Source organism: Manduca sexta, unplaced genomic scaffold (genome assembly GCF_014839805.1).
Source record: "Manduca sexta isolate Smith_Timp_Sample1 unplaced genomic scaffold, JHU_Msex_v1.0 HiC_scaffold_54, whole genome shotgun sequence".
Lineage (NCBI taxonomy): Eukaryota > Metazoa > Arthropoda > Insecta > Lepidoptera > Sphingidae > Manduca > Manduca sexta.
Window position 1 is genome coordinate 226,647 of NW_023595341.1, and position 16,637 is coordinate 243,283.

At 32.8% G+C, this 16,637-nt stretch overlaps 1 protein-coding gene across 1 annotated transcript; it reads left to right on the plus strand.

Annotated features, from left to right (window-relative positions):
- The first annotated feature begins 3,048 nt into the window (after positions 1–3,048).
- Positions 3,049–15,872, plus strand: LOC119188577. The gene is made up of 3 exons (XM_037447043.1): positions 3,049–3,242; positions 14,913–15,101; positions 15,505–15,872. The coding sequence occupies exons 1-3, from the start codon at positions 3,134–3,136 to the stop codon at positions 15,642–15,644; spliced, it is 438 nt and encodes a 145-aa protein (XP_037302940.1). The 5' UTR covers positions 3,049–3,133; the 3' UTR covers positions 15,645–15,872.
- Positions 15,873–16,637: the final 765 nt, after the last annotated feature.

Sequence of the window (16,637 nt, forward strand, 5' to 3'; positions counted from 1 at the left end):
TGTGGCAAATAATTAAATACAATACATATTTAGATACCAAAAAGGATTATATACTAAGAGCAACACGATAAAAATAAAGACAAATATTTGTATAACAAAGGAAAATCAAATTTATCTAGAGGAGTTAGGTTTAAGACAAAATCAACAATATACAGATAAAGAAATCAAACACGCAATAGTTAAAATAAGAGTACAAAAAATAAAGTTAAAATCTTTGCATGGACAGTTTTATAAATCCGTTTTGGAAAAGGAAAATATAGATAGGGCACAATCCTTCCGGTGGCTTAAAAAACAACCCGTATCTCCATCATTAGAGTCAGCCATATTTGCAATTCAGGATCAAGCAGTTATGACTAAACCACACGAGCGGGACATATTAAAAAGAGCAGTTGACGGTAAATGCCGGCTTTGTTCGGTAAAAGACGAGACCACACAACATATAGTTTCCGGGTGTGAAAAACTAGCGGGCACTTACTACACTAAACGACACAACAATATAGTACAATATATTTACTGGACCCTAGCTAAGAAACATAAATTTCCGGTGTCAAACCTGTGGTGGCAAGAACACTTGATGCAACCACAAGTTAAAGAAAATGATAGCGCCAAACTAATGTGGGAGATACCAGTCCAAACAGATAATACCATAGTACACAATAGGCCAGATATAATATACATTAACAAAACAAAGAATAAAACATACCTTATAGATATCACAGTTCCATCAGATTATAACATAGGAGCAAAAGAAATTGAAAAATTAAGTAAATACTATCCACTGAAACGCGAAATAGCCAGGTTATGGAACACATCAACAGAAATCATTCCCATAGTTGTAGGAGCCACAGGGGTAATTGCGAAATCCCTACACAAATACTGCAATAAATTGGACTCAGGAATAAACATACATATCATCCAGAAACAGGCATCCATCCACACAACAAAAATAATAAGTAAAGTTCTAGGGGATTCCGTTTTCACTTAAAGGGAAACTGGGTCACCCTTTCCCAGAGGGTCTCAGGGCGGGCGCTCAGTATACCGAGCTTAGCTCGAGCAGAGGAAAACCTCTAAATTTAATGTGTGTGTGGGCAAATTTTGTGACCAGGGAATCGAACCCAGCGGTTCGTAGACCAAGAACGCCAAACGAGACGATCTTAGTTCTGAGATCTTAGCTAATGAAATGTCATTTTTTGTCACGTTTGTCACAATCCCGGTAGTATTAAAGTGATTTATTATTCAATATCTAGACCAGTTTTGTTTGCCTTTACTCTGTGAAACGATATGTAACACTTTCTGTTTGTCTGTATTGTTATTAATCATGTGGTAGTATAGTTGGATAGATTCGTAATATGAGTTCAATTTTGACATCTGGGAAATTAATTTTGCAATTAAAATGAAACAATTTTTCAGATTTTATCGCGGTTTTAATATTTTACTTTTTCTCCCGACGTTTCGAAGACTTTGCAGCCTTCGTAGTCCCCCTGTGACCCCGTTTAATTTTAATGTTTAACATTCGCGTAAACATATGAAATCATTATGAATTTTGCAAATTTGAATTTTTAAAATACATCTGACTTGCATAATCGAACTGTTTAAATGCTACCGCAATGTTTTCTTATATAGATGGTGTATCGAATTCTAATGCGACGGTTTCATATATCCAGATTTTTTATTTGGATACGGCATACTAACCGCACTGAAATAGTAAGCGAAGTGGGTCCAGGTACAATGGCGACTGACGAGAGATGATAACCCCTTGCCGGTCGCCACAATTATACTGGCCTGTTTGATCTTGATAAACACATGTAGATGCTGGAACGCGACACCTACATGGACTTCTATGGCGGATTTTAATACCTTGTGTACGGTGGTCGCTATTCGAGCGGATACAAGATACTTATAGGCTACCACCATCGAATCTTGTGCTACTGTTATTGTTATGGATATACGGGAAGCTGGTCATATGTTATGAGGCAGACTTGTTTATAACTTCATATGGTTGTAGGTTGAAATCCTCGAAATATCCTCAAGTGAAGTCTGCAGCGAAGCAATTACTTTCATTAGATTTAATTCTAGTTAGTTCAATATCAACCTTGTATTGTGTACACCCACTGGACTGGATTCCAGAAGCTTTGTTTACCTTTATGTATTTATGTTTATAAGGTTCATTATAAATAAACATTTAATAATCGTGAGGTGGTCTATATACCTTATAAGCTCACGACTTTTACACCGAAATAATAAGTATAAAAACAATTATATACGATTCGTAGAATATATTACAGTCTAGTGCAACCTTACCGTTCTAGTACAAGTTAGAATCCCAACAATTATGTTGAACCATTGTCCTACAGGTTAATTCTGAAATTTTTAATAATGACCCATTTCAAATTTGTTTATCGATTCAATACACATGTCCTACATTTGTTATTGATATAGTGATGGATTGACCAGCTACCATAATATTATAGAGCTTTAGAAATCTAAAGCTTTGTAACAATGGGTACTTACATTAATTATCTACACTTTTCCTACCTTTTCGCAGTGCAGGCGTGAGTTTATATTACATTACAAAATGTATTTTTTTACGACACTGAGTCGTCAAATAGTTTAAGTTTTAAAAATATTTTAACCACGAGATAAGTTGTGGTAAGGATAGAATTAAATTATCATTTAACTTCTTTCACAAATGGTTCTATGCTAAACTAGCTTTTGATTACCAATCCGTTCTTGTGAAAGTTTACGTGACTTTCACACAACCTTCAGACAGTAGTCAGTCGCAGGGATGAATTTTCAAGAAATAACTCGAATACTTACAATAATATTATTGCTATAATTTATCTAAATATATAGTCTGGGATTTCGTGACCCGTGAGCATTTTCCTTTTATAATTGAACAATTATTTACAGAAGACATGTCTCCGGAGATGACACATTGCACATGCAAGCCTAAAGTTCAACAAAAAAAACAATGGTTCGAAAAAAGGATTTCGTAAGCCAACCCTGAGCACTCACTCCCCTCCAAAGAGTTTAAATAAAGCGCGCGGACCGCAAGCCGCGGACTCAGTTGCAAGACCGCGCGGCTTTCAAGTGCTCGTTAATTTTTTTTTATTTTTTCTCTCCCCCCCTCAAAATGAAGTATTTGGTCGTGGTGGCTGTATTCGCTCTCGCCTTCGCCGCTGAGGAAAAAGAAGACATCCCAAAAACATACAAGAGGCTTATCCCCGCTGATGTGTTGAGAGGTCAGTGTTTTGAGTGAAGTGTTTACAGGTGCGTTGAAGGGTTGGAAAATAGGGGTGTGCTGATTCATATTATATTTTCAATTAGAAAAAAATATAGCTGAAATGTCAGGGAACGAGAATTGGATAATAATTATTTAGGTGATCAAAATTTATTATCGTAATTACTATTTTTAAAAACAAAAACATATTAAGACGAAAGGTACAATAATGTTATAACGAAAAAAATAATTAGTAATATTTTTTTTATTAACGTAATAATCAAAAAGCTTTCCATATTCAATGATTTGATGAGTACCTTTTATTTACACATGCATAGCTAAATAGTATTAAGTTCATAATAAAATCTATGGTTTACTATTTTAATCATTGGAAATTACGAGCAGAATAGCTTTTGATTTCATTTAAAGCCCTATAAGTTCCTAATTAATTGGATATAAGAAAGAAAATGTTCATCTTCAAAGTAAATGTAGATATCATTAAAAAAAAATACATAATAACCAAGGCTGTTTGGCCTGCGATTCCTTTATCCAATTCTACAAAAAAGAAAAAAAAATTGTATCACTTTCACCAATTCCAGACTTGGTATTACAAAAACTCTATCTTCGCCAAAATAATAACAAAGTTTTTGTATTGTCGTGCGCAGCCGCTTTATTTTTGCACGCACGATTTCACAAATGGTAACTTAAAAAACATTGTCAGATACGGATGGCCGGGTCTTATACAATCGACTTGTTCGAGAAAAATTAAGTAACATAGCTTGTTTATACATAATACTTGTAAGGCGTAATAAAATATATGAATGGTTAAATAAATTAAATTTTGTCACAAGTTACTTATAAAATTAGGCTTACGGCTGTCTAGCCTTTGTTCTTTTGACATTTAATGCGGCGGTAACTTTCAAAACATTAATTAATTATAAGCACGCGAATTTAAAAAACTATACACGATACAAAAAAATAAAATAAATATTAATATTTCTGTGTCGATTAAAACATTTATAACTTATTATCGCGTTAAATTAATATATAAGTAATGGCCGAATTTAAATAAACTTTTTTTTTTTTTTTTTTAAAACATAACATACTGAGAACATACTTTTACTTTCAATCAAACCGGCATAATGTGACTCATCCTTTAATCACCGTGAAGTCCAATGCACTCATAAAAAAAACAATAAAGTACTTTTTTTTTAAAAGGTTACCTTCCAAATAAAAGAAGCACGCTAAACAGCCATGGCCCAATTTAAGCCACGTAAAAGTTATTTTACCTTTTATAAGAGCAGGTTTTAGGTTTCTGCAATACCAGAGAGAAGTGATGCGAGGTGATGCGATTCTTTATTGGAAATTCGTTATAACGTTGGATTATCGATTTTTTAAAATATATATTTATGAATAATGTACGGATATTTTTTATTATTTTAAATATTCATGTTACGGGATAGTTAACTGTTGAATTATTTTTGTTTTTTTTTTTCTCTTCCTTTGAACCCATATTTTCGCTCTAATACTTAATTTTGTTAGTCACAGTCTTCCTATTTTTATTGAATGTTATGCTTTCACATTTATTTACGTAACAGATATTATTTATTTATCTTTATAAATCCTAGTGTCGCCTATCACAATATCTCTGAGGCATAAAGAAAAAGGTCACAAAATTACACGCCATTTTATCCGGTCAAGGTTTCGTTGCAAAAACCTGAGCATCATTTGGTATTATCGTTTTTTATTGCAGGGCAAGATGCGTTTAATGTTTTTTAAGACGAAAATTGTACACGCCTTATGGTTTTCGGAGCTAATCGTATTTGAAAAAAACAAGTTTAATCCAGTTTACAAATTATAATAAATGTTAACATTGATATATTTTTATTTCTTTAAAGAAATTAATGGTACACAAGTATTGCCTATTTCCGGCGGTGCTACTTTTTTTTTTTTTTTCTCTCTGGCATGGCGGTGCTACTTAATATATATATTTTTTTTGACAATCCGGCTATATTAATTGATTATACTGGCCAGTAATAATATATATTTTCGTATTGGTAGATTTAGTTATTTTCCATCCGATTTACATAACACAATAATAAAGCCACACCGGTTGTTGCTAACTGGCAAACTTATTATTAAGCCATGTCTCTAGGTCAAGATTCTGACACCAGTTTGGCCTAGACTTTTGTAATAAGTAACGTAAAGAATACTAGGAAGAAGAAACTTAGCAAAGAGGGCAAAACTTAAATAATGATAAATGCATTAGTTTCATTTTTTAAAATCGTTGCATATTTCAAGATGGCGGATGAATGGCGGGATCTATAAAAACATTAAAAAAATATTTTTTAATTAAATAGTTTTGCGTACTTTTTTCTTTGATTATAAACGAAATCGTATATAATAATTTAACACATCGTAGAACAATAACCGTGTATTTTATGTTGGATACAGTTGCTAAAAGTACTAAAACGTTTGACATTTGAGTAACCAGCCAATTATATCCAATAAAATATGAAACTAGATCAACTAGTTTCAAGTTTCTTAGACTAGTTTACGTGCATCTAATAATTTAGACTGGCTAAAGATTCGGTTGGTTGTATTTTAGAATGGTACCATTTTATATTACTTTGGCCGTAGAACATTACTCTAGATTTTTTAAAATTTATATTATGAAATTAAGTAATTTTATTACTTGTTGTAGAAAAAAAAATACCTATTGAAAACTCTTAGTACTAATTTAGCCTTTGGCCATATTTTAAGGAAAAGGTAGCTTTAAAATAATCTAACATTATAAATTTGTGTTGAATGTAAGGAATTTTTTATGAGACGCAAAAGGGACCTAAACGCCTTTACATTAATACGACAGGTGTCCAGATCCCTTGTTTAATTTCATGGTCAATGACCACGTTTACCCGCTGTTCTTTACATTTCTTTGTTCAAGTAATATTATCGATATTTAAGAAATAAAACAGTCTAAAAAAATTACAAAACCTAAATAGAATTATAAAATATCGCTCTGCGCAAAATTTCACTTTCCATTCACTTTCCTTGCTCCTAAAGCAAACAAGAATAAAAAAGCGTTTACAAAAAACCTAGCTGGAAAAATAAACGAACACCTGATTCTCGCACACGAGTTATTTTTCTAGTAACATGAATAAAAATAGAGAACACCCTCACTTTCTGAAAGACGATCACCTATCGATAATAACCGTTCACGATTTCAGATGATCGAATTCAAAAGGCAGTCGCAAATTCCCCTTCACCGATTCATGACACACACTTTCACAACTATTAACGATTAGTCTTGCGATATTAATGTTTTGTTCTACCTCTCACGTTGGTCTAGAATTTTCTGAACCTAGTGTCGAAAGTTATGATTTAAGAACTGAATGTTTGATTTCTGATCGTATTATGTGCATTTGATCAATTTGACATCCGTTTAAGATAGTTGAAGATACACTTAGGATAAAAACAAGCTAAAGATAATTATTCTACGATTGCCGATTAAAGTATTGGTTATGTCGGTCTCTCTTAGCACCATGCTTTATTTATATGAAATATACCCTTTTAAAACCTACATCAGGCCCTAATCTCGTACAATGGCGGAACCTAGATTATTGTAAGTCTATGACTCTAAGAGAAAAATAAATTATTTTATTATCTATAAAGAGAGTATAACTATGAATTCATATAGTATTAATTATGATAGAATTTGCATTAATATGTTCTTCAGCGCTCTTTAATAACGCCATTTTAATTAGTTTACAAAAATAACGTTACTATAATTATGTACAGTTATAACCGTATTTAATTTTAAGAATTTTGAAAAATATCCCAACGTCTTAATAGTATATCAGCGGAATCTTGAATACATAATGCTATTTGAATTTCAAATTTCGAAACAAGATAGTTATTATGTAAATATGATTCAATTGTTAAAAGCACAATAATTTCTTGTTTTATTCATAACTTTGAAGACGTAGACAGAACTGTATCTTTTTTTTGTCTTAGCCCAATAAGTGATACTGCGCTTGCTTATTTATTTATGCTTATATTAATATTAAATCCCATTTGTGGACGTTTTTTAGATATTGATATTTATTTTTGATAATGTAAATTCTGTATAATAACTAAACGCTATAAAGGAATATATCAAGACAGAGATGGAACAAATCCCTTTAGCCAGTATTATTTACATTAATAGAGCGACAGTCATACTTATTTAATAAAACTTAATAAACACATGCTTTGCTGGTTCTGGGTATCAAGACGTAACGGCTTAACATATAAAGGTCATTTTCATCTGACAATTTTTAAATCAGAGCATTAAAAAACCTTGGAGTAACTCCTACACTCACCCGGCAAAAGCGAGTTAATTGTTACATAATTTGACAGATAAAAAAACAAAATGTCATCGACGAAATGTCACTTCCTTTTCCTAAGACCAAATGTCAGTGGATAAATATTTATGAGACATATGTGGTCCAATTAAGGAAATAGGACCGGAATGTGATCTAATAAAGTGATCCATTTAAATTATAAAGATAATTTACGATGTTTAGATTCATGGGCGTGCCCGTTTTGCGGTTTTGGTTTGATTCAAGGTCATAATTTAACACCACCACCTTATTATTTTATATTTTTTTTCTTTTAATTTCTTAAGGTTCATCATATAATATGTCAAGCAATGTTTCCAAATAAGCCTTCAATAATATTCATTTGGTATTTTAAAACGAGGTCCAAGGATGGCTTTCTCTCAAGTTAAGCAACTCACGTTTTGGGCCGCATCCAATATCTTGGTTATGTCATTCGGTCCAGATTTCTTTACAACATTGACACAGACTAAATCAGACAACAGATAAAAACTTTTTTGACTTAATAATTTTGGCCATCCGGTCGATAGTTTGAAATTCATTTTTTAAATTATATGACATATTGAGCATTGTATTCGATTTTCAAACGAATGAATGATTAACCGCCATTTTGAATAAACGATCCCAATAGCGTTTTTCATTTTAGAACAAAGATTTTATACATGCATACATGAGTCATTTTGAATACTACATTCACGAAATGGGACTGAAGATTGAAATTGGAATCGTTTATGCAAAATAGTTGTAAGTCGTTGGCCTGAAAACGATTTGTTTGCCCTTATCGTCCTGGAAAAACGCTGTTTTTATATTCGGTCTAGTTATTAATTATTTTTTTATGCTAAATGACATAACAATTTTCCTCGAGCTGTGCGCGTTCACTTACCGAGTCAAGGTGAGACTCCACACGCCTCTCACTATGACTCACGCACGTTCAAAACTTAAGGTCATCAGGAAACTAACCCAATTAAAAACTTCCTGGTATAGGGAGAGAGTCTCGAATAATCTTAATCAATTTGATTCTTGACAGCGGCGTTTTTTGTATGAAATCGAAAGTATGGTTATAAATCCTGATCCTTAATTATCGGAGACATGATATCGAGTTTGTCTGAAATAGCCTTTTCAATACATGACTCATTTTATATCATTATAATAATTTAAATGTTGGAAACTTTATTGGTATTATGTATTAAGTAATTTGTATTTATTTATTCGTGTTTATTATACTGTTTGTTTCCTGTACTCTAATAAATTAAAATAAAATCATACTTATTGTTAAATATATTAAGGTTGATATAAGAAAAGAAATAAGTAATTTAAAAAATAGTATAAGCGATCTGAGGCGTTAGTTGATACAAGAGAAAAGCTTCGTTTTGCCAAACAACAGCCTAAAAACCCAAACAAAGTTAACGGTGAGCTCGGATGTTGCCCAACCGGGAAGCGAATACCGGACCTCACTTTCGAAACCAGTTTTAAGGACGTGTTTTGTATTTCCTCATTTGTCAACTTATGTAAGGGCCTGGACTTGCGTAATTGTTTCTTTATTAACAAGATAAACTGAGTTGCAATTGTTGGTTTTCTTAATGGCCTCTTGATAATTTATATGAATGACTCCCTAATTCTCTTGGTTAAGTATTTAATAACTTAAGAATGACTTACCCGACTTCATTATTTTTTTTAAACTTTATGAATTCTTATAAAAAAAAAAAAGAGCATTTTAAATTTTCAGGGAACTAAATGATTATTTTAATGTGTGTTCGATGAATATATGTTTTGAAATATTTTAATTCGCAAAATGGTTTTGGTTAGAAACTAAAAGTCGCAGTTCAAATTGAATACTCATAGCTAAGACAGGACGTAATTTAAATATAGAAATACTATTCTTCCATTAATCGAAAGCTACGTCGACACGAGTAAGCTGATTCATTATCATAAATCACAGATTTTACTAATTTATGCTAAAGTTATATGATGTACCTGTCAAATCAATCAGAAACCAAAAAACCAAATGTCAATACATTTCGCAGAAAGATCAAGGTCAGGTTTATAAATCAAACGTGTTTATATAACTTACTAAGAGAGCGAACCAGATTTAGGTAATTACTATCAGCTCAAAGTTGACTGTACATAATGGATACGTAGGAATATTCGAAAACCCGCCATAATGACTTTTTTTTATCACGACATACGTTTGTTAGTCTGACAAGGGTCTGCTTAAACACTCTGGATTTTTGGGCGAGCGCTTTAGGCGCACGCAACCCTTGAAAATTAAGCGATAATTCTGATGGCAACCCACTAACGAGATACGAACCTCGGCTCAGGCCGGTCACTGGAAGAGGACGAACCATCAATGATTAGGACTATAATGACTTGTCCCGAAGAGTCTCAGTCTCAGAGATATTGTTGGTGTAAAAGTCACGTAGATATAATAAGCTGTCATAAGTATGAACTAAGTATATTCTTAATGAAAATAAATTTGACTTTATTTTGATTAATAATAGATTTTTGTATGAATTAAATGTTCGTGACGTTACTTCTTTTCCCACTGGTTAAATTCTGCAGATACGTTCCTATGTAAATGATTCTATTGAAGAATTTACAGTCAATTCTTACATCCTTACCTAGCTCAATTCAAATCAGCAGTTTATACCACACACGGTAGTTACAACACTAGTTGCGACAGCGCACGGACGGTTACTGTCCACCCACCCGTGACACTGTCGTAATGCTTCCTTTATTGGCTCACTTCCCTTGGGCTATGTAACGTGGAGAATTTTAAATGCAGAGTGCAGTGGTCGACGGTAATCAAGCAGTCTTGAAATATTTCTCGCAAATATAATTGGAATATAATGATATTTTTTTACATTTATACCGATTAATTCGTAGTACATTGCGTTGTTAAATGAAACAATATTACGTCTTTACGAAAAATCATCCATGAATAGTAAAGCAAATATTTATGCTAAAAATCGCGGTTTTAGTTTTTAGATGTTTTATCATTGTATAGTTGGATTTCTTAGTAAAAGTATACTGTTTCGAGAAATATTTTCATGGAGTAGTAGTGCCTTAGGGCACGAAAAATTATTTTATTTGAAACTTACACTTTTTTATTTAACATCTGTGGTTAGAATAATTTATGGCAAAAGTTTTTAAAAAGACAAGAATATTTAATTCATTAATACAAATTTAAAATCACCTTACAGGAATAATATAAACTTATTTTTATCAGACAATATTTACGTAGGGATTTTTAACAATTCATTATTATAGAACACAGAATGGGTAATATAGTTCTATGTTTTTTTTATTATTGCTTTGAATTACGAGACGAGCTTCCCGATCGCCTGATGGTAAGCAATACGACTCCCCATAAACAGTAGTAACACCATCCAACACCTTGAATTAAAAAGTATTGTTTGGTATTCCACTGCGCTCACCATCCTGAGACATGAGATGTTAAGTCTCATTACGTCTAGTAGTTACACTGGCTACAATGTAGTATGTAGATGTTAATGTCACTTAATTTAGTGTGTTATATTATTCGTATTATAATAAAGATCAAAGGCCCAAGATGATCAATAAATATAAAATCAAATTAATATTGTAGTATAGACATTAATTGCACTATGCCCTTTATATATAACAGGTCACTTTGTTCCATCGACCATTATAATTACACGTCCTATGTAAGGCTGTAAAGTAATGAATTATCAATTTTGCCCTTTAGTATTATAACATTTTAATTGCTTTATAGAAGTCGTTGCTAACTCTAAAGCTTCAAATAGTAATTTAATTAGTGTAAAAATATGTTCATAAATATATTCATATATTATTTGGGCATAATTCGAGTTTTAATATTTTACCGTCAATAACTAGAAGTGTTAACTAAAACATATTAAGAAATAGCAAGTTTTACATGAATCTAAAATTAAAGTACAAAAACAATTAATTATAGATCGTTAACGTCGTTCAAGAACCGTACAACTCACGAATAAAAAAAAATGAAAAATCTGACAGGAATTTAGTTATTAAGTCACTACGCTGTCAAAGATTTCCTCAATCAAAGTGTACCAATTAAAGCCGTAGGTGATATATTATTAACGCTTCAACGCACTCGAAAGTGAAAGAGGAAATCGGTCTTAACACAAACGCAGTATTATAGCCTTGTACACGCAAGTATCATAGTATCGGTAATTAAAACGACAAGAAATGTCAAAAAAATCTGTAGAACGATGTGTAATATCTTTGTTTTTGCCTTCTTTATACATATGGCGAATGGCGGAAATTTATTAAATATATAAAAAATATTAAACAATTTCTTGTAGTTTGAATTTAATGTTAAGACTGTGAAGTAATCAAGTAATAAGAAGGTATTCCTTTGGGCAAAATTAAATAAGGCATTTCAGATAAAAATAACAAATGTTAAGAGTACGATTTAATTATGATTACGTGAGTATGACTTAAAAAAAGCCTTGATTGCAAACACTAGACATACACTAATTAAAATTAATTATATGTATAGTCTATTGATCTATTAAGCAAATATTGTAAGTATAGGCTCGCCCCCATCACATCATGGGTGGGAACACACTTGGCGAAAAGTGCCCTGGTTGCGCTTGTGCATACCCCTTCGGGGATTATTGCGTGATGTGTGTGTATGTGTGTGTAAGTATCATCAATCTTGGACTACTTTAGTAACAGTTAATAGAAGCAAATCAGAACCACGCAACAGATCGAGTGAAAGTGGTCTGCGCGGATTAGCTGTTACTTCGAACCATATTGAAATGGATTTTGCAATCTCTTACATAATGATTGTGGGTTAGTTGATGATACGCGTTGCGTTCAGGATTCAGATAGTGGATAGCGATTTAGGAAGTAAAGGATCTCCTGTAGGGGTTTAGTTTTATGCAAATTAGATTAGTTCTGTATTGCCATCCTAATTAAGTAAAGCAAACTTCATCGATTTTTTTTTTGATAAATTAAAGGTTTTATAATTATTACGCGATATTTATTAGAAAAAATGATTTACCACTTCATCGAATCTGGACCTCATTAGTTTCATAAACTACACAACTAGGCAACATTTATTGGTTTTATGATAGAAAAAGTTCCCATGTAGATAATCTTACATGAAACCAGATCATGGCCCAACAACAATAGCCGAGCGTGAATAGCTATTGTTCACATTGCTTAATTTTATTGTGAAATAAGCCAATTTGCAGGATATACGCTCTCTTTGCTACTAATATGCTTTGTTTAGAGTTTTAGTGTCTACTTCGTAGTGAACAGTACAGTTTTAGGGTTCAATTTCATGGTTAAGCAATTTAGTTTACTGATACCCAGATCTTTGGTTATCTATTATTAAGTGATTGATGACGTAAGCATTTCATAGCTATCTAAAAGATTATAGTTCAAAGCTCTTTGAGTATACTACCAACGAATTGCAAAGCCTTGTTAGATATACTTATTGATAATCTCTTTCCTTATGGCATGGGTTGGAAATAATGTTGCTGAAATGTACTTTTGGCTTCTAGTTTTCCAACCTTGCTTATTGTAATAAATTATACGTTTCTCGGATCTTAAACAAGATTTAATTGTACTATTTTCCTTTCTGGCAGGTTTCTGTAAGACATTGAAGTGAATTCACTGAATATTATGTGATACTTTGTACGTGAACTAATGATCAGCTCTATTATTTAGTTAGAGGCCATACATTTATAGTCCAATATTTACCTTCTGGCAAACAGCCTGGTAGTTAAATTCAGTTTAAACATTTATGTTTGCTATTATACTTGAATAACTGAGCAGATATTTCCATAAAATTCTCTGTGAATACTGATTAGTCCTAAGGGCTAAACTATCCTAAATTCCTTTGCAACGACCCTTCGCTGTGCAATTAACCCTACCTAATAATTTACTCTATAACATTGCATTTCGAAATCTAATGCAGCTCACCTGCATTAGTTCTGCAGCTCGAAATGTCAACGCTTGGTGAGCGGCGTGGCATTTACTCGACCTCCATGCGCATCTACATTCCATTTCAGCTTATTTATTACTTTATAATGTGAATAATGGTTTCGAAATACTTAAATTTATGGTCTTAGTTTCTGTGGAACTTGGATTTGAGTTTTCTTCACTTATTATTGTTTGCGCTTCGGCTGCCGTGTTGGACAGTTATAAACTCCTTTAATTTTTTATTATGAACAGATTACGTTATGATCGAATGTTCTCGAACTACTTTTAATATTTGTAGTCCACTATCGAATTATAAATTTGAATTAGGGAGTTAATAGTGCAAACCCTATTTTCATTATACTACAAAATACAATATATATACTACAAAATACAATAATTACATTCTGCAGTCGTAATTAAATATTTCTAAATCGGCTTTAAAAACTTCGTAATTACGCCGTGGAGAACATAACAAGCATAATGTTATTAATAAATTATACAAAAAAACATTATAATTAGGAAGAAACGCCGATGTTATCTAATCTACGAATTTCAAAATATTTGCCAGTCAACAATGCGTGATACTCCAAAGAACTGATTAGCAAATTCTTAGCGGTCAAAAACGATGAATCATAGAGAATTGAGATGATTCAAACTGAGGTTAACAAGGATGTATGTAGGAGGTGCTAATATTAGCATCATTTGTTCTAATATGGGACCTAATGGATGTAAACGTAGTTAAAACTATTGTTTTGATTGAAGTTTTTGTAGTACGTAATATAAAAAGAATTGTTGAGTTTATAGTGGACTCTCTTAAGAATTTGATTCATTAGTGAAAATTACTTAATTTTATGCCTAATCATGTTCGTCTGTCTTTTCTTTACCTAAAAGTTTAATTTATTTAATCGTAGGCATGGCCAAATGTAAAGTAAAGCTAAAGCTGTTAAGTATATGTCTGCCTACTGCTATTTGTTCGTTATTTACCTCCCGGAGTATGGAGAAACAATTAGAAATCTTAAACCATTAGAAAGTAAGCTTTTACTCGCACTAATGTCTTAGTAAATGATTATGCATCCCATTTATTTACTTAGAGCTTTCAGGTAAATGACCTATCGACCATTATAAGTTGATCTCTCTGTAATAATGTAGGTGTTATATAGTAATGTAATAGATTTTATATTTTTTAACAAAGTACAAGCATTGTAGTCTCATGAAAATTACTTATCTTGTTTATTCACGTACTTTTGTCAATGAAATAGATTCTTCGACCCTTCAAATGCACCACGTCGTTTAGTTTATATGATCAGAAAATGATTAAACTTAAACTCGTTGGCAATGTACTAATAAATAATCTCCTTTCCCAGATTTCCCCGGAACCTGCTTCGCATCCACCCGCTGCGCGACCGTTGAGCCCGGCAATACCTGGGAGCTGTCCCCCTTCTGCGGCCGCAGCACTTGCGTCCTGAGTGAGGACCAGCCCCCCAGGCTGTTGGAACTGGTTGAGGACTGCGGACCCCTGCCGCTCGCCAACCCTAAATGCAAGCTCGACACTGGTTAGTACTATATCATTTAATTTAGTATTATAAAGTCTATATACATTTCAATGCAGGATCAATATCTAGTAAAAATAAAAAAAAACGTATTCTTAAACTAATTCGTATAAAAAATCATGTAGTAACTTATTTGCTCTTTTGGAAATTAACGATAATTCATTGCTATTGTGCAGTTTGTTTGTGGATACTATCAATTCCTGTATTTTCGGTGCAGACCTTTACAATATTTTAATTGACAGATATGGGATGTGTAACGTAATTCTTTAAATATTGGGTTTTTAAATTAACACGCGTGTGGAGCCATAACTTGCTACTAGAGAAATATATGTCAAAATTTCTGTGGTAAGAAGTCGACAGTCAACAATTTAATTCCAATAAATTCCAAATAACTTTTTCATTCCAGACAAGACCAACAAAACCGCGCCTTTCCCTGGTTGCTGTCCCATCTTTACCTGTGAGGAGGGAGCCAAACTAGAGTACCCCGAGCTCCCAACCCCCCCACCAGAAGGCGAGAAAGCCGAGGAGAAGCCTAAAAAAGCCTAAAAACTAGGCAACCCCTAGTGGTCAAAAAATTGGTCTCAAAATCAATACCAAATTCAAAAAACAGTTTGAACTCTAGTTAACGAGCAAAGTTGACTGCAAAAATATATTATTTTTATTTTTGTGATTTTTTAGAATATCGGCTTTTTTACTTGAATACCTGCCTAATTATAATGTTTGTGATATACATAAATAGAAAAGTTATTCAATAAAAAATACAAAATTTCTAAATTTATTAGTTTTATTAGTAACCTAATTCCTTTTGTAGTCAATGAAGCAGATGTTAAGTATTACGAACCAATTTTCCCATTACAATATTTATACTTCTTCAATTTAAAAAGGAAACAAATGTAAATAAAAAAAAGCCAAGGCTTGGAACGCAAAGAAAAAGGTGGTCAATACTAATATTTTTTTTTATTCACTTGCTGCCCTACGTATATCATTACATGTTGTGATAGGACCCAGCCTATCTCCATATCGGCCACAAATTCCAGACTATGGGCTGACCACTGAAAAACCAAATACCACTTTGACTGATCTGGGGTTCGAACCCGAGACCTTAGCCCTTCAGTCGTACTGTAATTTAAAGTTACCGAGGCAGTCGGTACAAAATTCGTTCTTTACCTAATTCCTAGAACTTTTCAAGATACTAACAAAGTTTAAAGAACTTAATAATAATAATATTATCAGCCCTATATTATATACTTGCCCACTGCTGAGCACGGGCCTCCTCTTCTACTGAGAGGGATTAGGCCTTAGTCCACCACGCTGGCCTAGTGCGGATTGGTAGACTTCACACACCTTCGAAATTCCTATAGAGAACTTCTCAGATGTGCAGGTTTCCTCACGATGTTTTCCTTCACCGTTAAAGCGAACGATAAATTCACAAAGAATACACACATGATTTTAGAAAAGTTAGAGGTGTGTGCCCTTGGGGTTTGAACCTGCGGACATTCGTCTTGGCAGTCCGTTTCTCACCCAACTAGGCTATCGTCA